The 23,109-nt window shown below is 23.9% G+C and overlaps 2 protein-coding genes across 3 annotated transcripts; one reads left to right on the top strand and one right to left on the bottom strand.

Annotated features, from left to right (window-relative positions):
• Window positions 1–4: 4 nt before the first annotated feature.
• Window positions 5–14,639, bottom strand: LOC122507436 ((Lyso)-N-acylphosphatidylethanolamine lipase). 2 transcript variants are annotated; one of them, XM_043620138.1, is made up of 7 exons: window positions 14,449–14,639; window positions 13,735–13,820; window positions 8,153–8,359; window positions 4,464–4,793; window positions 4,230–4,347; window positions 3,951–4,137; window positions 5–1,371 (listed from the first exon to the last, which is right to left on the bottom strand). In XM_043620138.1, exons 1-7 carry the CDS (start codon window positions 14,478–14,480, stop codon window positions 1,138–1,140), a joined length of 1,194 nt encoding a protein of 397 aa, XP_043476073.1. In that variant the 5' UTR covers window positions 14,481–14,639; the 3' UTR covers window positions 5–1,137. The 2 variants fall into 2 exon arrangements, with proteins under 2 accessions (XP_043476073.1, XP_043476074.1); XM_043620139.1 differs by lacking the exon at window positions 14,449–14,639 and adding an exon at window positions 14,235–14,272.
• Window positions 14,640–15,007: 368 nt separating this feature from the next.
• Window positions 15,008–22,913, top strand: LOC122507457 (caseinolytic peptidase B protein homolog). The gene is made up of 10 exons (XM_043620175.1): window positions 15,008–15,592; window positions 15,661–15,713; window positions 20,037–20,226; window positions 20,600–20,850; window positions 20,945–21,035; window positions 21,187–21,394; window positions 21,585–21,717; window positions 21,834–22,046; window positions 22,121–22,418; window positions 22,646–22,913. The coding sequence occupies exons 1-10, from the start codon at window positions 15,241–15,243 to the stop codon at window positions 22,777–22,779; spliced, it is 1,923 nt and encodes a 640-aa protein (XP_043476110.1). The 5' UTR covers window positions 15,008–15,240; the 3' UTR covers window positions 22,780–22,913.
• Window positions 22,914–23,109: the final 196 nt, after the last annotated feature.

Genomic DNA, 23,109 nt, shown 5'->3' on the forward strand with positions numbered 1-23,109 from the left:
AAGATTATTAACAAACAAAACATTTTATTTACATCCAATGTATGCAAACTTATATTCACTTCAAATAATGCAACAGAGTAATTAACAAAATTTAAATTTACAAAGATATGATATTTACCAACATATGAATTTTACTTAATAATAAATTTTTCACTGCTTTTTAAAAGAAAAGTTATGTTTATATAAATTAAATTAGAAATTTTTCATTGCTTTTTAAAAGGAAAATTATGTCTGTATAAATTAAATATATTAATCTTTATTAAAATATATACTAAAAAGTAGACGCCATCTAATAAATAAGTTTTTTTTTAAATTGTTGTTTCGGTATTCAAAGCAATAATTAAGTGTTCTATGTGTTCATATTAATTATTATCATCACGTGAAATTTTGATGCCCTAAAATTTAAAAACTGGGGTAAGTGACATTGTTCCTTTGGTCGCAGTTTCTTTTTTGTAAACATAAAAAAAATAGCAAATTACCGCAGTTTTTCTATTGTGGGACAGTTTAATTATAGCTACACAGAAAGAAAGATTACAATTACTCGTAAGTAATAGTTTGCTTTCTTTTACAAATACTAATTTTTAATTAAATTAGATCAAAGTGTTCTATAAGTTTCTCAATATAAGTAGGAAAACCTATCGCTTTCCTTTATAGGCACTCTAGGTACTCTACATTGATAAAAATATTCTATTAAATCAAAAACTTTGGCCAATTTAATTCTTGATTCAATAGAATATATTTGTCAGTGTGTGAATAGAAAAATAATGCAACTAATTGCACGTGTCTTTTAATCTTAATTAGTATTTACCCCATTTTATAAATTGCTATTTGAAAAAAGACTTGAACACAGTTCACAAAACTGTATAAGCCTTTATACAGCTTCGTTAAGATAAAAATAGAAATTGAAATATTAATTGTATTTAACGTTGATCGAAATTTGTCCTTTCTTTAATTATAAAAACGAGTCGACTCAAAAATGACTCATTATCTTAAAACTTGAGTGTAAAAAACTTTAGTGTAACTTTAGGCAATAGCAAGTGATGATTTGGGGTAAATAAAATTGATGAACTTAAAACGGTTCTATAGAGAAGCAGATTGGAGAATATTACGTACAAATAAATAATGTATAGTTAATTTTCAACTATTAGTCCTTGGTTGATATGCATCTGATTCTTTGCTGTCTATCCTATTGACATTTTGAATTTTTAATTTGCTAGATTGTTGATCATTATCATTTTTTAACTCTATTTTGATGTTCGAAGGTGAAATCGAATTTGGAATGCTATCACTAAGATCACATGCTTCTAATACATGTTTATTGAATATCTCACTCTTGTCGGCATAAACGTGATGCCCTGCTCCAGATATGACCTGTAATATAATTAAAAATTTGTTACAGTAATTTGCAAAATAAATTCTAATCGTAGATGCTATTAAATCCAAATTTTTCTAATTTTTGAAGTTCAGTCACAATCCTTGATATCAATGGCCCTAATTCTAATTCAAAGTTGCCACAGGTCAGGGAAAAGTTAGGAAAAGTAGAATTGTTCAGGGAAATAAGAGGAAAGTCAGGGATTTTTATTAAAAGTACCTGGAAAAAATAAAATTTTTAGAATTCATAAGAAAATTCTGAATTTTTGTGTCTTTTCTGTTTGTCTAATAAACTATGAAATTATCAAGAATTCTAAAGAAAAAAACATTCAATTTTTTCTATTTTTGACAATAATTTCTTTTTAAACTATTATATTCTTTTAACTATTACAAAATTATTACTTCAAATTATTTAATGAATAATTTTACTTAAATAATTCAAAATTGATTGAATTTTAAAAGAGTAGCGTTTACAATTTTCATAAATAGATCAACTTCAGAAGGTATCCATTTGAAATTTTATAAAATTTCAATTCTGAATTATTTTCAAAAATAATAAAATTCTTCACAGAAATTCAATTATGTTCCAGAATTTAAAAAAATTCTCATCAAGATGTCAATTTTATCTTTAAAAATAAAATTATTCTCCGAAATTTAATTATTTTCAAAATTTTTCCACAATTTAATGATTTTCAATATCTACTATATTTTAATAAATTGTCCCAAAAGAATTCAATTATTTAAAAGAAAATTTTAATAAAATTCTACGCAAACATTTAATTATTTTCATAAATAATAAAAATTTCAAAAGAATTCAAATATTTACCATTTTTTAAATAAATTTTTTCGCAATAATTCAATTATATTCATAAATAATAAAATTTTTTCCAAGAATACAATTACTTTTGAAAGTTTTAATACAATTCGTTGCAAAAATTCAATTATTTTTATAACTATTATAAAACTCATTGCAGGACTTCAATTATTTTTAGTAAAATTTTGAATAAATTCCACGAAAATGCAATTATCCAAGTTTTATAAAAATCTTCAAAAGAGTTCAATTATTTTCAAAAATCTGAATGAAATTCTTCGTAACAAATTTAATTATTTACAAAAAATTTTAAAGAAATTTTTCGTAGAAATTCAATTAATTTCAAAAATTTTTCGAAATTCAATAATTTTTAATATTTATTATTTAAATCAAATTTAACAAAAGAATTCAAGTATTTAAAAAATATTTTTTTCAAATTCGTCACAAAAATTCAATTATTTTCATAAGTTCTTTATAAAATTTTTCAAAAAATGCAATTAATATTAAAAATTTTATTTAAATTCTTCGACAAAATTCAATTACTTAAAAAAATTTTTTATATAAAATTTCAATTATTCTCAAAAATTTTCCTCAATTTAATGATTTTTAATATCTAAAATTTTAGTAAATTTTCCCATAAAAATTTAATTTTTTAAAAAAACATTTAATTATTTTCATAAATTATAAACATTTCACTGGAATTCAATTATCTATATACAAATTTTTTATAAATTTCTTTGCAATAATTCAATTATTTTCATAATTATAACAAAATTTTTCATGAGAATTTAATTTTTAAGAATAATTATTGAATAAATTATTCATTTTTGTATTTAAATATAATTGAATTCTCGAAGAATTTCCTAATAAAAATTGATTTAAAAATGATTTTTAGTTAAAATTTTAAATAATAATTGAATTTTGGAGAAGTTACTAATAATTGCAATTTTTAGAAATAATTGAATTTTTAAAAGGTTTCTAATTAAAATCTTTCAAAATCCGAATTTTCTATGCTTTTAACTAACAATTCTGTAGAACTAATTTTTTTGAAAAATTTTAATTTTAATTCTTTTGAAATTATTTGATATGTTTTTATTTTCTAAAATATATTTAATTGAAGAATTTTCGAATAATAGAAATTTTGTAAAATTGATTTGTAAATAAATGGATTTAAAAATACTCAAAGAACTTTTTCAAAAATTATTAAAAATAATTGATTTAAAGAAAAATTTTAGATAAAAATTCTAGAAAATAATAATTGAATTGAAATAATGAAAATAATTTTGAAGAGCATACAGTAACAACATTTTTTTATAATATAAAATAATGATTTTATCACTCGGTCATCTTTACTTATTATAAAACACGAAGAAATTGATAACTTTGAATCGAAGACTCGGAGTTATCAATTTCTTCATGTTTTATAATAAATATTCTTATAAGTTGTTTAATTTCAAAAAGGTTTGAATTTAAAATTTTTGATAATTTTAATTCCTATGGAAAAATATAAAGATTAAATATTTATTTAAAAATAGAAGTTATTGATGTTTTCGAATAATTTTACAATTAAAGAAATTCGAAAATAAATGTAATAGAACTTTTTTTTGAGTATCTAATTATTTTTAGAGTGAATCAGAATATTCTTTAAGGTCAAGGAAAAAGTCCAAATTTTGTCTGGAAATCAGGGAAAAACGAAATTAAATTTTTCTGGCAACCCTGAAATTGCAATTTCACTATTATTTTGATATAAATTCATGATAATAATTACCTGAACATTGACATAAGACTGTTCTCGACTTTGCTTAATTGTTTCTCCTGAGGAATTGTCAACCCAAGATCTGCTGCCATAAATAAGTGTCATTGGAATTTCAGCGTCTAATTTATCCATACGTTTAATAATTGGATTTTTCGCCCAACCGAATCCATGCATCATTGCATGAAAAGCACTTTCTCCACTAGATTTTAAATAAATTGAATATTAAAAAAACATAAAGTTTCTGAACTCAATTATCAATTATCAAGAAAAAAGAAATAAAAATTCCCTTACGTGGGACTTTGTGCATTGCATTGATGAATATACTGCGAAATGACACTTATATCCTCCTTCAAAAGTGGTGCGAATTTTTTAACTATATCCGGTCTAGTTGTTTCGATAAGCCACTGACCTGAAACATTGTATTCAAAATTATGATCTTAAAGGAAAAAATTTAGTTTTGTTTTTATAAAATACAAGTTCGCTTATTTAATATCAATTTACTATTTTAAAAAGATGTAAGTTTACCAAAAGGACCAGCTACTCGCACGGCCCAAAGAGGATTCAGAGGCTGCACAACATAAGCTATTGCTTTAATCCACAGTGGCACGTGTGCCCTATTTCCTAAATCTTCGGGCTTTTCTGGAAATCCCCAAGGATCGGCAAGAATCAGATGCTTCACTCTTTGAGGATACTGAAGAGCATAGGAAGCTGCGAGGAAGCCTCCCATTGAATGTCCTAGTAGTACAAATTCATCCAATTGCATTTCTCGTCTCCATTCTTCTACCGAACGAATCAACTGTTCCTCCACTTCATGGGCTTGATTGCTAAAAACTGGTCGACTACTTCTACCGAATCCTGTAATATTATATCTCTTTATCACCAAATACTGATAGTGAAACAAAAAAAAATTTAACTTTCCTTTAATATGGGACATTTTACATTTAGCCGCCAACCATATTTTACATTTTTAAATTTATATTCTCAGGGTGACCGCTTTTTGCCTAACAAATGACTTCGCACTCGATAATTAATTTTCACAAAGTGGCAAAAAGTAGCTTTCAAACTAAAAAAAAGTAGTAAAAAAGAAGCTATCGAAAAATTAAACTTGACGACCAAATAAACTCGTTTTAGACACTTCACAAAACTGAAAAAAATTACATTCTGTATTTTATTTTCATGATTTTTTCCTAATTTTCATCAAAAATATTTACTTCTTTCGTATCCTGCTAATAACTTGAATTCTTCCAACGAATTTTATTATTCATCAATGAATTTAAATATTTATAAAAATAATTTAATTCTTGCCAAGAATTTTATGAAATTTGTAAATAATTGATTTCTTTCGATTAATTGTATGTGAATTCTAATTTAAATAATTGAATTCCTGAGAATTTTTTATTATTCATGAAAAAAAATGAATTCTTACGAAGATTTTTACAAAATTTTTTTTAAATAATTCATTTCTGTTTGAAAATTTTATGAAAATAGTAGATATTGAAAATCATTGAATTCCGAAAAGTTTTTAAAAATAATTATATTTTACAAAGAATACTATTAAAATTTTTGACAATAATTGAATGCCTGTGTGGTATTTTATTAAATATTTTTGAAAATAATTGAATTCCTAAAAGCATTTTATTATTTATGAAAATAATTGAATTTATGCGAACGATTTTATTGGAATTTTTAAAAATAATTGAATTTTTAAAAAGAAATTTATTACTTTTAATAATAATTAAATCCTTATGATGAATATTGATTTTTATGAAAATAATTGAATTTTGCAAAGTATTTTATTAAAATGGCTCAAAATAATTGAATTTTCGGGAATAATTTTGTTATTTATCTTTAATAATTGAATTCTTCAGAAGAATTTTATTAAAATCTAAAAAAATAATTGAATTTTTTCAAAAAAGTTTAAATAAAATTGTATTTAAAATAATTGACTTCTTTTGAATAATTTTATGAAAATAATTGAAAATAATTGAATTCCTGTAAAAAATTCTAATACCTACTTTTGTAAAAATTGAATTCTTCTAAATAATTAAAAAAAAACATTTTTTTAAATAATTGATTTTTTCGAGGCATTGAAATTGAGGCCTTGGATCCAATAACTCGCCCGACGCTCGGAGGAACGCGCAACTGCCAGTCAGTGAGCAGTGAGCGCCTCTGGGCCACTCACTGCTACCCGACTGGTATTAGAGCGTGCCTTCGAGCGTCGGGCGAGTTATTGGATCCAAGGCCTCAATTAAATTTTTAAGAATAATTACATTTTTCGAGCTATTCCTGTAAAATTTTATTAATTAAATAATTGAAATCCTGTGATAAATTTTATTATTTAACAAAATAATTGAATAGTTGATAAGAATTTTGTTAAAATTTTCAAAAATAATTGAATTCCTGAGAAGAGTTTTATTATTAATGGAAATAACTGAATTCTTGTGAACGATTTTATTGGAATTTCTTAAAATAATTGAATTTTTAAAAAGAAATTTATTAATTTTAATAATAATTGAATTCTTGTGTTGAATAATGTTATTTGTGAAAATAATGCAATTTTGCAAAGAATTTTATTAAAATGCCTCAAAATAATTGAATTTCCTATAATAATTTTGTTATTTATCTTTAATAATTGAATTCTTTCGATGAATTATTTATGTAAATAATTGAATTCTTGGACAGAATTTTATTAAAATCTAAAAGAATAATTGAATTATTTAAACAAAATTTAATTAAAACTGTATTTAAAATAATTTAATTCTTTCGAATAATTTTATTAAAATATTTGAAAACAATTGAAATCCTGTGAAAAATTCTAATATTTTTGTAAATAATTGAATTCCTAAAAAGCATTTTATTACTTTTAAAAATAATTGAATTCTTGTAATGAATATTTTTATTTATGCTAATAATTGAATTTTTGAAAATAATTTTGTTGTTATTTTTTAAAATAATTGAATTATAAGAATTTTATAAACATTGTTTTAAATAATTAATTTTTTCTAAATATAATAAACATTAGGATGGAAATTTTATTTTAATTGAATTCTTGTGGAAAACTTTATTTGTGAAAATAATTTAATTTTTCGATTAATTAATTTAAAATAGTACTAAAAATAATTGAAATTCTTCTATGAGTTTTATTATTTATGAAAATAATTGAATTCTTTCTTAGAATTTTATCAAAAATTTGTTTAAAAAATTGAATTATTTTTTATATTTTTTAGAAAGTTCCTTAAAAAAATGGAAATCAAATATACTTATTCAGAATATTTTTAATTAAAATTGTTTTAAATTTCAGTTTTCTAAAACTTTAATTTAAAACTTTTTGAAGTTCATTCTATATTAATAATATTAGTATAATACTAAATCAACATTCTAAAATATATAAATAGTTACTTAAAAATTATTGAAGAAAAACGAATTTAAAATTTATGAAAAATAAGGGTTTTTAAAACATTATTTATTAATTTTTATATTACTTTTTGTAACTTTTGTAATTTTTTATAATTTTGAATATGAAATAATTTAATTTTTGCTCTGAATTTTATGAAATAATAAAATTCTTTGTATAGGAATTCAAATAAAATTGTATTGTAAATAATTAAATTCTTATACATTTTATTAAAATTAATTAAAAATAATTTAATTCTTTGAGAAGTTTCATTAAAATTGTATTAAAAATAATTGAATCCCGTGCGAAGAATTTTATTAATATGTATTTTAAATATTGTTTACAAAATAAAACGTTTTCTATTTTTTACACACAAAATAACCAGTGTTTTTATTAAAAAAAAACTACTTATTCATAAAAAATTTCAAAATTACTGGTCAAGAAAAAAATTTCCCTGTTTCCCGGTTTTCCCGGTCCAACGGTCACCCTGAATTATATTCAGTAGTCATGAACTCTTTTTCATGTAAAGAATTTTTTAATATGAAAAATTTTACAGTTTAAGAAAGCTATATTTTTTATTTTGTGAAATTAATCTTTTTGAAATTGAAAATTAAAGCCAATGACTAAAAAATTGTTGAAATTTCGCTGTTAAATAATACCTTCTGATTTATGATAAAAATGTAAAAGCGCCGTTATTTGTTTTCTGTTAAGCGTTTTGAAAACGATTCGTGTTGTCGGGCAGACCTGAAATGCCCCATATAATAGTAACGATTAATGATTTAAAAGCATCATTCAAAAGCAGTAGTTATAAAATGTTTACCTAATACATCAATGGCATAAACGGGCCTGTGAGTGGCAAAAGTGTCGAGATTGAGACACCAAAGTGCAACTCCTGCTCCTAAACCGTGTAATAATACTATTGGGGTTTTCGGTGACTCTTCATTTAGTGAAATCGTCCATATTTTATCTGCCGGTCCCACAACTGGACCAATATCGACGTACCAACCACGATATGCTGTTTTCAGACCTAAATTCAATCACAAAGTTCAGTTTAGATAATAAAGGGGATAATTTGTATTATTTCTTTAGAATTTAACTAACATATTTTTTATATTTAGAAATAAAAAGCTTTTAAGCAATTTTAATAGATTTTAGTAACACATTGCATATTTTGAAAACGAATAAAATCATAAATGCAGATTTTCGCACTCATCTACTAAAAACTGATATTTACTACTTTTTTTTACACTTTCTGGTACTATTTGGATCCTTTTTTCAGATTTCTGACACTAAAAACTACTTTTTTCTTTTTTTTTAAAGTTTAAATCCGCTAATAATTGAAATAAAAAAAGTATTCTCAAAAATTTTAGTAGAATTCATAGAAGCATTCTAAAAATTTTAAATAAAGTTCTTTAAAACAATTCAATTATTTTCATAAATTTTAAGAACATTTTTCTCGCAAAAATTCAATTATTTTTCCAAATTATAAAATTCTTCGCTGAAATTCAATTATTTTTATTATCTTCAATTTTAATAAAATTTCACCAAATTTCATTATTTAAAAAAAATGTTAATAAAATTATTTCCAAAAACTTCAATTATTTTCATAAATAATAAAATTTTTACAGATTTACAATTACATTTAAAATTCAATTTTCATAAAATTTAAAAAAAAAATTTTAATATATTCGTCAAAGAATGGAATTATTCTTAAAAGTTTTATTCAAATTCTTGGAAAAGATGCAATTATTTCTTTTTTCAAATTTTGATATTTTATTAATTATTTAAAAATTTGGTGATCAAATTCTTCATAAGATTTCAGTTTTAAGAAACTTTTAATTATTCAAAATATTATTTATTTTTGTATTTAAATAATTGAATTCTCATATAATTTTCTAATAAAAATTGATTAAAAAATGAATTTCATTTTAAGCTTTATAATTTATATTATGAATTTTGAAAAGGCTTTAAATATTGAAATTCAAATATTTGAATTTAATAATATTATTTTATTCAAATTCTTTGAAAGAATTCAATTTTTTTTTAAATTTGAGTAAAATATATACAATTATAAAAGTTCAATTTTAAGAAATAATCAATTATTCAATCCATTATTTATTTTTGTATTTAAATAATTGAATTCTCGTAGAACTTTTAAAACAAGAATTAATTAAAAAATTAATTTCAAATAAAATTGTAGATAACAATTAAATATTAAAAGCGTTAAAATATAAATTTTTCGAAATAATTAAATTTTAAAAGAATTTTAAATTGACTGGTCTTTGAAAATTTTAATTGTTGTAAAACTGTAATAATATTTAAATATTTATCATAAAAAATTAATGATTTATCAGTTTTCAAAAGAATTATAAAGTTTTGAATTATTTTATTTAAAAATCCCCAAAAAATAATTAAATTTGGTTATTATAATTATTTAAATTATTTAAAATATTAACTCCTGTAGAAAAATAAATGTTTAAATATAAATAGACAAAATTTTTTCAATTTTTGAATGATTTAATTTAGAAGTTTTGATAAAAATTTGGCTTTTGAAAAATTTTAGTTAACATTTTTTGAAGTTAGTTAAATTCTTGTAAATAATTTAAGAATATTAAATTAAATTTGCAATTTTGAAGATTTTGTAAAGTTTAATTGAAATAAATTTTATATTGTAAAGAATTTTATTTTCTCACTTTTAAAAATTATTTTTAAATATAATCGAATTTTTTGAAGAATTCTATTAAAAAATTTGTTAAATAGTTGAAGTTTAGAAATATTAATAATTAAAGTTTTTTAGCAGGATAAGAAAAGAAAGTAAATATTTTTAATAGAAATCAGGAAAAAAGCCAGGGAAATACTAAATCAAATTTTTGTGAATCGACTGAAACAAATTTTTTTTAGTCAAATTTAATTTTTCGATAACTACTTTTTTCTCAGTTTTAAAGCTACTTTTTGCTACTATTTTAAAAGTAATTATCGAGTGCGAAGCCTGTAAATGGTAGAGAAGTGCATAAATTATTATAAATTGAAAATTTGCAATCTTTTTCTATTATACTCAGAATTTATGCAAAAATTAATGTTCCTCATCTACAAAAAAAAAAAAGAATTCTAGGTATTAGAGAATGAAAAGACTTGTTAAGTAAAAATTCCGTTCCTTCTAATTTATAAAATACCTCGGATATATTTGAAACTTAGAATTTCTATACACTTTGAGATTTTGCTGTCTAAAGGTTACTTTCAAAAGTCTGATAATTTCTTTTAAAAAATTTCATTCAATTTGCAAAAAGACTGTGAAATCTTTTAGTCTATTGATGTTAGAAAGAAATATCAGAATTCTAGGAAAATGATTGAAATTCTGTATACAGTCATAAATGAGAAAGAAAAAATTATTACTTTTTAATTGTGATTTAATGAGTTTTTAATGATGTTGCAAATTAAACTCTTAACAATAAACTGGTAGATTAGGGCCATTGAGTATTGCATCTTTTACTTGTTCCATGCACTGAATATACTTTACCCTCTTGTATGGTGCCAAAATGGATAATAATATTCACGTCAAATGGTAATTTAATTATTTTTCAGAAAAGTATGCGAATACAAAAAAATAAGTACCGAAAAAACATTTTTGATTTTTTCGAAAATTTGGAGGGGGTAGAGAGGGGTCAATTTTATGTTTGTTAAACACCGTATACTTTTTTAATTTTTTCTGTACATACATGTAATGAGAAAAATTCTATCCAATATGTTTCTGAAAGTTTCTTTTTTTCTCTATTCAATGGTGAATTTTATTTTTTAATATTTTAAAATTTGACCCTAATTTTTGATAATTAATATTTAATTTGCTATTTTCACAAAAATCGGTCCATTTCATTTGAAATAATACTATATATATATACTCAGTACTTTTTCATATTTTTTTAAATAATCTACAATTTTATGAATTTTTTACACTTGCAAAAAGCAAAAATTTACCAAAGTTTCATATCAATTTTGAATTTCTTAAATGTATATATAGAAAAAAAATTTCTCTATAATTTCCATATTGGTAAATATTACAATAAAAAATAACTCTACAAAGTTTCATAATTTTTTAAATAAAAATTCTGGAGTTATTTAAATAGGAAAATAAAAGTGCCATTTTTCTGGAATTTAGTACTTCTGACATGAAACAAGTTTCTTAAATTAGATTATGTTATCTAAATTAATTTTTTACAGACTGAAAATTGTAATTTGTATTCAAATGATACTTTTAATTTATTTAAAATGTTACTTCAAAATTAAATTTTCTTACATCAGAATAAATTTAGAATTTAGAATTTTGTAAACAAAAATTGTAACTGACAAATCAGAATCATGCAGTTTGAAAAAATCGAAATTATATTTTCTTTTATTTATTTCTAAAAAAATTTGAAAATTATTTAACAAAATTAAATGTTAAATATTGTTAAAAAGAAGGTAAAAACATTGTCTGACAAATCGAGATTATATATTTTCTTTTATTTATTTCTAAAAAAAAAATTTGAAAATTATTTAACAAAATGTTAAATATTGTTAAAAAGAAGGTAAAAAAATTGCATAATGTTTTGTAATGCTATGTTTAAACTGACATAAATCTGATTTTATTCATAAAAATTAAAAAAAAATTTTTTTTTAATAACTTAATTCTTTAAGAACTATTATAAAATTATTAATTACAAATTCTTTGATGAACAATTTTACAAAATTTCAATTTTAAATGAATTTAATTAGAAATTTTAAAGAACTCAGATTTTTGAAAAATTTTAAATTCAAATTCTTCTGAAATTAGTTAAATTTTTTAATATATTTACTTAATTATTATATAAAATAATGCATTTATAGCAAAATTTTAGTTTAAAATACTAAAAATACGAACATTTAATTATTGTCATAAATAATAAAAATTTCACAGGAATTCAATTATTTACAAATTTTTTATAAATTTCTTCGCAATAAAATACTTTAGATAATTTCAATTATTTTAAATATAATTTTAATAAAATAATATAAGATAAAAAATTCAATTATTTTTAATGCAATTTAAAATTTCTTGAAAGAATTCAATTAATTTTTAAAAATTTTAATTAAAAAAAATTTAGAGAAATTCAATTATTCTCATTAATAATAAAATTCTTTGCGCTTCAATTATTTTAATAAATAATAAAATACTTTAGATAACTTAAATTATTTTTATACAATTTTTATTACTTAAAATACGATTTTCTTAACATTTTTTCCGAAAAAATGCAACTATTCTTAAAAATCTTATTAAAATTTCCGAAAAAAAACAATTATTTTAAGAAAATTTGATTTCATTCTTTATAAGAATTCAATTTTAAGAAACATTCAATTATTCAATAAATTATTTATTTGCATTTTATTTGCATTTAAATAATTGAATTCTCATAGAATTTCCTAATAAAAATTGATTTAAAAATTAATTTCAGTTAAAATTTTAGATAATAATTGAATATTGAAAAGGTTTTAAATTAAAATTTTTGAAAATCTGAATTTTCATATTTTTAACCAACAATTCTGTGGAATTATTTTTTTTGAAAAAGTTTATAATAATTGAATTTTTTTTAAAATTATATCAAGTTTTTATTTTCTACTATATAATTAAAGAATTTCTGAATAATCGATGATATTTCGAAAAAATTAAATTGTATAGAAAAGAAATGGATTTGAAAATTCTCAAAGAACTTTTTTGAAAATTATTAAAAATAATTGATTTAGAGAAGAATTTTTGTTAAAAATGGTAGGAAAAAAAATTGAATTGAAATTATGAAAATAATATGAAATAATGATTTTATCACTCGGTCATCTTTAATTCTTACAAATTAAGAATTAAATATTAATTTAGAAAAAAGTTATTTTTGTTTTCTAATAATTTTCCAATTAAAGAAATTAGTAAATAAATGTAATAGAAATTTTTTTTTGAGTATCTAATCATTTTTAGAGTGAATCAGAATATTCTTCAGGGTCAGGGAAAAATGAAAACTTTGTCTGGAAATCAGGGAAAAACAAAATTAAATTTTTGTAGCAACTCTATGATTCTATTGTATTCGAGCTTCAATAAGTGACTAAGAATGTGCACGCGCGCTTTGACACGTGTATCTAATAGTAAAAAAATATTTAGTTTGATATTGTTAAAAGCTTTTATATGACAATTTTAATTTATCTAAAGTATAATTATTAAATACGTGTTATCTATGTAGATATATATTTTTTTAATCAGCAGGCATATTAGGTAATGCAATTCACGGAAACTTGAACAAGGCTATTATACTGCATGGCAAAAAATATTATTGTCAGTAGATGATTACAACATAGTTGAGCGACAAATTGAACAATGCAACTGAAATGTATGACAAATAAACTTACAAGATAAAATTTTCTTCTCAACTGTTCTCAACATGGTTGCAGAAGAACCAGACCAACTAAATCCATTGAACCATCCCCAAAGCCAACTGCAATTATTTCAAAATAAATTGATTCAATACATTTGAAGAAGTTAATCTAATTAAAGACAATAAGTTCCTATTTTTCTCATTATTCATAAATATAAAAATATAATTTATTTTTGGAAACTTATTTAACTTCGATTTCACATAGTTATTTATATAATTTATTCAAGGAGCATTAAAATCAAATATTGTAAAAAACGATTCCTAAGTAGTTGACCCTGAGTTACATGCTAATTTTACGCGATTATTTTCTACTCACAACAAATTATATTTATATAATTATACATTGTAATAAGCAATATTTAACTTTATGTAATACATATTTCATAAAAATTATTCTTATAAATGAATTTTTGTTACAAGAGATTAGAGAATAAATATTAGTGGAATGTTTCATAACGTTTGATAATAATTTACCATAGACGTTTAGAAGATTCTCGGTGTATGATAAAAAAAATGTACTTGTATGATTCACTGGATTAATAAATTTCTCAGAATGCAATTATTAAAATTTTCACTACGTAATAGCTTGACAAGTGAACAATGATGTGAAATACTGATTATTTATAAATAGACAAATTATAGATATAAGATGTAAATGTAATGCTTATAAAGAATTGCAAAAATTTACCCATTTGATTTGGCAATTTCATTATCTGCCATGAGGTCTTTCAATAATAATTTCTTACAATTGATTACTAATTACAAATGTGAATAAAGAAACAATTTTTAAAAAGACGATACTCTTCTTTTACACATAACTTTTGCTTTTGGAGTTGAAAAATGTTTATCATCATGTTTATAAATGTAAACACTATTGAAAATTACACCAGATGGCATTATAATATAGAAGAGCATCTGAAATACGACAAGATTTCTTCTTTTAAGGCATTCTACAATGATTTTCTTTTCGTTCGTTAAATCGTACGTACGAAAATCATTTCGAAAATAAAGTTGTGAAAGCGCCTTAAAGCGGAAAGCCTCCTTTCCGCTTTAAGATGCTTTCACCACTTTATTTTTTTCTTTAAAAGGATAAAAAATATGAGTGAAGTTGTCGTCACGTTCTATACATTCTTTGTGGACAGACCCTAATAGGGCTTCCGTGAATATTACTAGATTTTTTTCCACTAGATACTTCTATGGATGCAGAGTGTTCCATCCCTGTTACATCTAATAAGTTTCTCATCTGTTCTCATCCCTGTGTTGTTTTTCACGTGTTATGTATTGTTATTGACAGATGATGAAATTGTTATTTAAATGCCCCCATTCAAATAATTCAAGAAATGATGCGTTTGTTTCTAGTGTGGAAATATATTTATTTGTTATTGGGATAAAAGTTTAAATCATTCAGTAAATATAGCAATTTTCTAACCTAATGAATTAATACTGTCTGTCACATTGTTTGTTTTGAAATAACCTAAAAATGTATCTTGAATGTTTGAAAACTTGCATTAATAGCAATAAAAAGAAAAGTTTAAAACTATTTTTAAATATTTTAAAGTCAGAAAGGTGTCTTGAGCCTAAAGTATTAAATAAAACATATACGCTTGTTCGTGAAAAAAATATTTTTCCTTTATATAAAACTGTTGACAGTATACCTTTTCTTTCAAAAAATTATTTTTCTCGACTGATATCGTCTTTGCGAATAAACGACTATAAATATAATAGAGAGGAATACTCGTATTCATATAACAGAAGTTCGAAAAAATTAGTGTACATTTTTAGCGGCCTCAGTGCAGCAATACTTTTAGGTGATGGTTCTAATGTTAACAAAGGTAAATATTTTCTAATTTTCTTGATATATTTAAAAACGTCATTTTAACTGTCTATTTTACTTTTGTAGAGAGACGATTCTTCAGAGCAGCACAGTATGGACACATTCAAGATCTTAAAAGGGTATTTAATAATACGAATGGTTATTAATATTTTCCTCATTTTAGAATCTATAAATCTTTTTATTTTATTATTTTTTTACTGAAAATTTTCCACTTCGATTTATTCACATTTCTTTACGTTCTTTACATTTCTTTAAGAATTTAAAAATCACATTTTTGATAAATGCCATTCCATGTGTGCGTATGAATTTTCATAAATATTTCGAGATCTCTAAGAGCTTGTGGGATGAATTTTGTGAAAATTTAACCAATCTAAATTTTTGTTGTTTATGGGTCGTCAATTTTTGCTGCCAATTTTGAGTATTTATAATTTTATAATAAATATTTTTTAAAATAAATAAGTTGCCCAGATGTCAGTAAAGACAGTGCCACAATTTTTAGTAAAAAAAGTGCAACTTATTTCGATATTTATAGTTCGAAAAATAACTACAAACAAATATTTCAAAAATTATTTTAGAATCATTTTTTAAGATAATTTAATTTTTCAAATATATTTATAATAAAAATCTTTTTGAATAATTGAAAATATTGAAAATAATTGAATTATCAAAAATATGAATGAAAAATCTTTCAATGTAAATTTAAAAATGAAAATTAACGAAAATTAACTTCTAATTTTTTAACATTCAACATTTTTAGTATTTTCAATTACATATTTCCGAAAATTCAAATACATGCAAAAAATAAATTTAATATAGGGGAGACTGGGGCGAAAAGTTAAACTGACAAAACCGTTAAAATTCATTATCTTTCGAACGGGAATAGTTAGAGCATTGCAATTTTAAGTATAGAAGGGTGTTATCACCCTAAATACATGTGCGGAGTTATGTGCAATTCTGTTAATTTTTGTGGTGTCTATATTGAATGTTTTTTTTCAACCTACTTTTGAAAATTTTTTCGAAAAAGAAAATATCAACTTTTAAGTATATTTTTTGCATTTATCCTCACCGCGATTTTTTTACTTCATTATTTAGGTCCCCTGAAGAGATACCTGAAGGTATTTGCTAAATATCTTTAGTCAGATTTTTTATATTTGTTTTTAAAGCCAAAAACGCACCCTGGGGCGAAAAGTTAAATAATGGGTGGGGCGAAAAGTTAAATGTATTTTTACATGTTATTAAAAAATTTTTTTTTATTTTTCGTTTTTTTGGGTTTATTTATTTAAAAATTATTTATTTAACATTGGGCAAGTACTCTGTCAAAAAACAAGACCGTTCACATGAAATAAACCAAAAAATTTTTTTTTTTTTGAAATTTCAATTTTTTAACTTTACAACTATTCTAAAGCTTTTGTCAAATAAACAAAGATCTTTTATTTACTAAATTACTTGTTTACGTATACTTTAACTTATCTACTACTTATCACCTATCAGAAAATAGTTTTAGTAGGCTAAAAATAGAATTTAACTTTTCGCCCCAGGGTGGGGCGAAAAGTTAAAAAAAACAAAATTTTCAAAAAAGGACAAAACATGTATTTTTTGCGAAAATATCAGGAACTTTTTTATTGAAAGTTGTAGGGGACAAATTGCCCTACAATATTGATATACAAATATTTGCATCTAAGCGGATTATATTGTCAAAAAAAAATCATTTATGCAAAATTTAACTTTTCGCCCCAGTCTCCCCTAATTTATATATTTTTATAATTCAATAAATTTTTGAATTTTTTTTAACATTTTGGAAAAAAATCATGTTTAAAATTTTTTATTAAAATGCATTAAAAATTGATTAGTTTTAAATTATACAAATTTTTTTTTAAGAAATTCAAATATTTTCGAAAAATTATATCAAAATATTTTTAAAAACTAATTCTTAGAATTGTTTTATGTATCATAATTTTTAAACATTCAATTATCTTCGAACAAAGTAGACAAAAATTTATAAAAATATACTTTTTTGACTTATTAAAATTTCAGAGAAATCATGGTTATATTTATAATGAAAATTCTTTGAAAATTTTATTATTTTTATTTATATTTTTCAAAAATTCAATTATTTTTAAAAGATTTTACTAAATTTCAATTGTCTGGACATTTTTCAATTGTATATAATTAAAAAACTGTTATTTAAAAAATGTTTTTTAAAAATATTTTTCAAAATTAATTGTAAGAATTTTTTTATTAAAATCTTTTGAAAATATTTATTATACCTTAATATTAAGAAAAAATCATGGATAGTTACAAATTATTAAAAAATTGAGTTTTTTGTATTTAAATAATTTAATTCTAGAAGAACTTTCTGAAAATTATTTAAAATAATTGATTTAGAGATGAAGTTTAGTTGAAAATTGTAGAAAATAAGTGAATCACATTTTTGGATTCTTATTATTTTGGAGATGATTCAATGGAGTGTTGTATTTATGTCTTTCTGCATTGGATTTCCCACATTTTATGAAATTATTTTACAACCTTGGTAGAATTTACTGAGCCTTCTGTCTCCTAATACGTAAAGCTGCTATGCCGGTGGCCCATTAAAATCGCCATATGAACCTGATTCTAAGGGATAAATGCAATTGTTGGATTTACTCCCGTTGTGTTTTTGTAATGAGATTTTTACATTAAAATTAGAAGATAATGAGGAGAGTCTAGTAAATTATTTATTATCAAACAACATCTGGATTATACAAATTTACAATTTGTAAAAAGAATTCAAGAATTAGGGCCTAAATTCATGTTACTACGTTCCTGTCTATTTTTTGATGTTTTGAGTTTGTTGAAGACATAGAAAAATGAAGATTCGTGTCTTATTTATTCTTTCGTTGTTCTTTCGTCGCCAACCTCCGAAACGAATAGTTTATTTTAATTCAGTTAAATTTCAATTTTATAATAATTCTCTTTTGATTTATAATTTTTTTATAATAATTCTCTTTTGATATTTATAATAATTCTCTTTTGGAATTCTGTGACAAATGAATATTTAAATTGTTTCTTTTTAATGTTAATTTTATAGGCTAATTCTATATCTTCTTCTTATATAACTTGTGGCCTTGCCGAGTGTCAAAACTAATAACATGAGAAGAACAAGAAATGTATTAAAATTAACTGTTGTTAGGTGAAATCCCGTGAGTAGAATATAATTATGTAGATGGATCTCTCCAGCCAGCAAGCGGTGGGAACCATATTTATACGTAAAACTGGTTCCAGTAAGTTGATGGGAGGATTGGACAATTGTCTAGACTGTAAATTAGATAAAATGGTGATTGAATGTAAAAAATTTTCCTAACTCTCTGACCACTTGCTCATTGGGCGAGAATACTAACTCGTCAATGCCTGCCGTGTTGGGGACTGAATTGGGAAATTTGTTGTGCCAGAATCTTAAAAAATCATGTCTTGCTGGTGCGAAACTTGGACAATCATTTAATAAGTGAGTAAGGGAACGACGTTCTTCGCCACAATCGCAGCGTGCCGCTCCAATTCAATTAATTCTCAAAAAATTTTCACTCGTTAGAGTGTGGCCTGTTCTTAGTCGAGTGACGATGTTTATCCAACTCCTCGGGTGGTTGAGATCCAGAAACCAGGGCCTGGCCGCTTTAGGGGATACTCTTGAGAAGTATCTGTGCTCCGTTAGGTCTCGCTCTGAGTAAGGCCAGAGATGAGAAAGCCAAGCTTTCCTGTCCAAAGCAAAGACACTCATTCTCAAGTCATCGCGAGGGAGTTAAAAATACATTCTATTGTTGTTATTTGAGATATTGATTTCGTAGCAAATTACAACAATGTATTTGTTACCCAGAATGCCATTATGTGATGGGATCCAGAGAAATTTAAAGTAAGGTGGGGTGCCAGGATCGGAATTTGTGTATAGTAATTCTAGAATTTTATATATGAAATATGGATTGTCTTAATGTAGTAGACAATTCTTGAGTCTTTAGACGGAGGACAACGAGTCTGTGACTATAAGTGTACGTGTTTTATCGTGTTCTATTGCGTATGTGATCGCTGAGTAGATGGCGTAGAGTTCAGTCGTTAAAACCGTAATGTGCGGTTGGAGAGGAGTACATTGGGTGTAGTTGGATATTTCGTCAAAGAAAGCCGCTGTAGCCATTCCATTCGCAGGGTTTGAGGAAGCATCTGTGTATATAGTTTAAAATAAAAACTATCATTTATGTCATAAATTAATATTTTAAGTCAAATCCATGAGTTTATGGTGGTTTGAAACAAAAGCGCCCCAACTAGAATTAGCTACATTCAAAATTCGTCCCACTTGACCTGAAAAACAGATTTGCGAATTTTCAACCGTATGGCACTGAATAACTTTTTTAGTTCAAAGTCCATGAACTGCATTGAATCTTTTTTCTCAGAAATGATTCATGTGAAATAAATTTCAGGCTTTATCCGATGGTGTTGATGTGAATTTGAGGCATCCCCTAGGATGGAATGCTTTACATGTAGCTGCTATAAATGGTCAAGCTGAAGTCATTAAATTCTTAATATCTAAAGGAGTTGATGTAAATTTAGGGGACGAATTTAGTAGTATTTATAAAACAGCTGTGGAGAAAGGATTGCATCCAACTGATGGTAAATTACTTCAATAATTTTTATAAGAATAATACCATAGGTTGTTTTTGGCGTTTACTAGGTTCTCACTTCACATTAAAACTGATTTAGCATCACTGTTGATAATGTGTATTAACACCGAGTAAACGTCAAAAATAAAAGTAAATGTTAAGCATCAAGCAACGTGTCTCTAAAATAAACAGAAGGTGCTTAAAATAAAAAAATGAAATATACAAAAGGTAAGTATTAAAATATTAAATTAAGTTCTATATTTAAGGTAAGTCCATTTAGATTCCGGTTATAGATACCATCAATTAAAGCTAATTTGTGTATTTGTACACAAATGTCTTCTATTTCAATACCTATATGAACATGTGCAAATTTTTTTATTTAGTTGCTGTGAAACGTGAAGAGGAGTTTTCTGATCATTTGAATAACAGAGCCAGTTTTAGAGGCTTTACAGCTTTGCACTATGCAACATTATCAAACTCTAAGGAAAGTGTTCAAGCCTTGTTGGATGCAGGAGCAAATCCTGCACTTGAAAATGAACAAGGTTATCGTGCTGTTGACTACGCGAGAGAAGGAGAGATTAAGGAATTGCTTGTAAAATATAATCTTAAATATGCTGAAGCAATGAAAGAAAGGGTAATTATGCGTTATTGCTACAGTTTAATGTTGTATTTATAAATTAAAGTTTTACTTAAAAAGGATCTTTTAATATTGTGATAACTTTACTTAGGAAGCGGAAGAAAGGCGCAGATTTCCTTTGGAGCAAAGACTAAAGCAGTACATTGTCGGTCAAGAGGGTGCAATTTCTATTGTAGCTTCCAGTAAGTTTTATTTTTTGCGATTTATTCGTTCTCAAAGAAAAAAAATGTTCATTTAAGAAGATTTCTCTTTTAAAATCGAGAGAATCAAAAATCTTTTATGTGTATGAAAGTTTCACCTTTTGTAGAAAGATTTATAAGATGTAAATTTCAGCTATACGAAGGAAGGAAAATGGTTGGATAGATGAAAATCATCCATTAGTCTTCTTATTTCTTGGTTCCTCAGGAATTGGAAAAACGGAATTGGCCAAACAATTGGCTGCCTATATTCATAAAAATAAACGCGAAAGCTTCATAAGACTTGATATGTCCGAGTATCAAGAAAAACATGAAGTTGCAAAACTTATTGGAGCTCCTCCTGGGTAAAAATAAAAATTGATTTTATATAATCATTTGATAGATAATAGATAATAATTTAGATAGATTATCATTATCATTTGATAGAATTAAAATCAACTAGAGTTGATTTTAATTAAATATCTATCAAATGATGAAGAAATAATATCAACAATAATTAATTTATACAAAATAATGATTGAAAAATTTTAACAGATATGTAGGTCATGATGATGGTGGTCAGTTAACTAAACAGTTGAAAAAATTTCCTAATGCTGTTGTATTGTTTGATGAAGTAGACAAAGCGCACCCAGACGTATTAACTGTCCTTTTACAACTTTTTGATGAGGTATTGTATTTTCTATAATATACTATAGTGTATTTTTGTAATTAATTATTAATTAAATTAATTATTTTTGTAATTATGGTCTTTTAATTTGAAATTATCTTTGGAATATTTATTAGGGTAGATTGACTGATGGAAAAGGTAAAACCATTGACTGTAAAAGCGCGATATTTATTATGACATCCAATTTAGCCAGTGAAGAAATAGCTGAACATGGTATGCAATTAAGGGAGGAAGCTGAACGTATAATTTCGCAACGACTAGAAAAAAAAGAAAATAAAGACGAAGAATTAGAACACATTGAAATCTCACGAAACTTTAAAGATGAAGTGGTAAGTTATATATATATATATATATATATATATTTTATTTTGACGATTTTACTGTAATTTATTTTGTTTTCTAGGTTCGACCGATTTTGAAGTCTCACTTTCGAAGGGATGAATTTTTAGGAAGAATCAATGAAATAGTTTATTTTTTACCATTTTCTCGAGCAGAGCTTATTCAATTAGTTTCACGAGAACTTGAATCTTGGTCGATACGTGCTAAAGAAAGACATGGAATAGAATTGAAATGGGACAGAGAAGTTTCGTCCGCCTTGGCTGATGGATATGATCCACATTATGGCGCTCGCTCTATTAAATACGAAGTTGAGAGAAGAGTCATAAATCAATTAGCTTCAGCTCATGAACGAGGTCTAGTGAGTAAGTACTTCTTTTTATTTATTATAATTAATTATTTGATAATAATTAAAAATATTCAATATTATTAATTTATATTTTTTTGAAGGGAAAGGACTCATGTAAACTGTTGAATCATATTTCTAGAGTTAAAAATAAAGAATTGAAATTATTTTGTTTTCATGAGTTTTTTCTTTCTATTCTGAGGTCATAGAAACTGTAAAACTAAAATATAATTTGTAAATTAACAGGTAAAGGATGTTCGGTGCTGCTAAAATCCAAATGGCAGGAGAATGGTATTAGTATTTATTTATCTGTCAAGTCTGCAGGTGGAAAGAAATTCAAAGATATTATAGTTACCGATAGTTTATTTACTCAAAAATAAAAAGAAATTTTATGTATTGCTCAAAGAGAATGATATTTTTCTAAGAATCAGCACATTGTAGATAAATGTTTTACTGTATTAAATCTGTTAAAATATTTACATAAATATAAAGTCCTTATGTCCTTATTTTTTAACATCTGTCCTGCCTTTTTTACTAATGTCCTACTTTCTCATGAATTTGAATATTTGCTGGTAATATTCGAATAGCAACACAGCTTTTATGGCTAATATATAAGAAGTATATTAGCAAAAAGTATATTAATATACAATAAGTATATTATTATATATAATGACTTAGTAAAAATAATTTCAAGTTCAGAAAAGTATTTG

The sequence above is a fragment of the Leptopilina heterotoma genome, unplaced genomic scaffold, assembly GCF_015476425.1.
Source record: "Leptopilina heterotoma isolate Lh14 unplaced genomic scaffold, ASM1547642v1 Lhet_47, whole genome shotgun sequence".
In the NCBI taxonomy this organism is placed as follows: domain Eukaryota; kingdom Metazoa; phylum Arthropoda; class Insecta; order Hymenoptera; family Figitidae; genus Leptopilina; species Leptopilina heterotoma.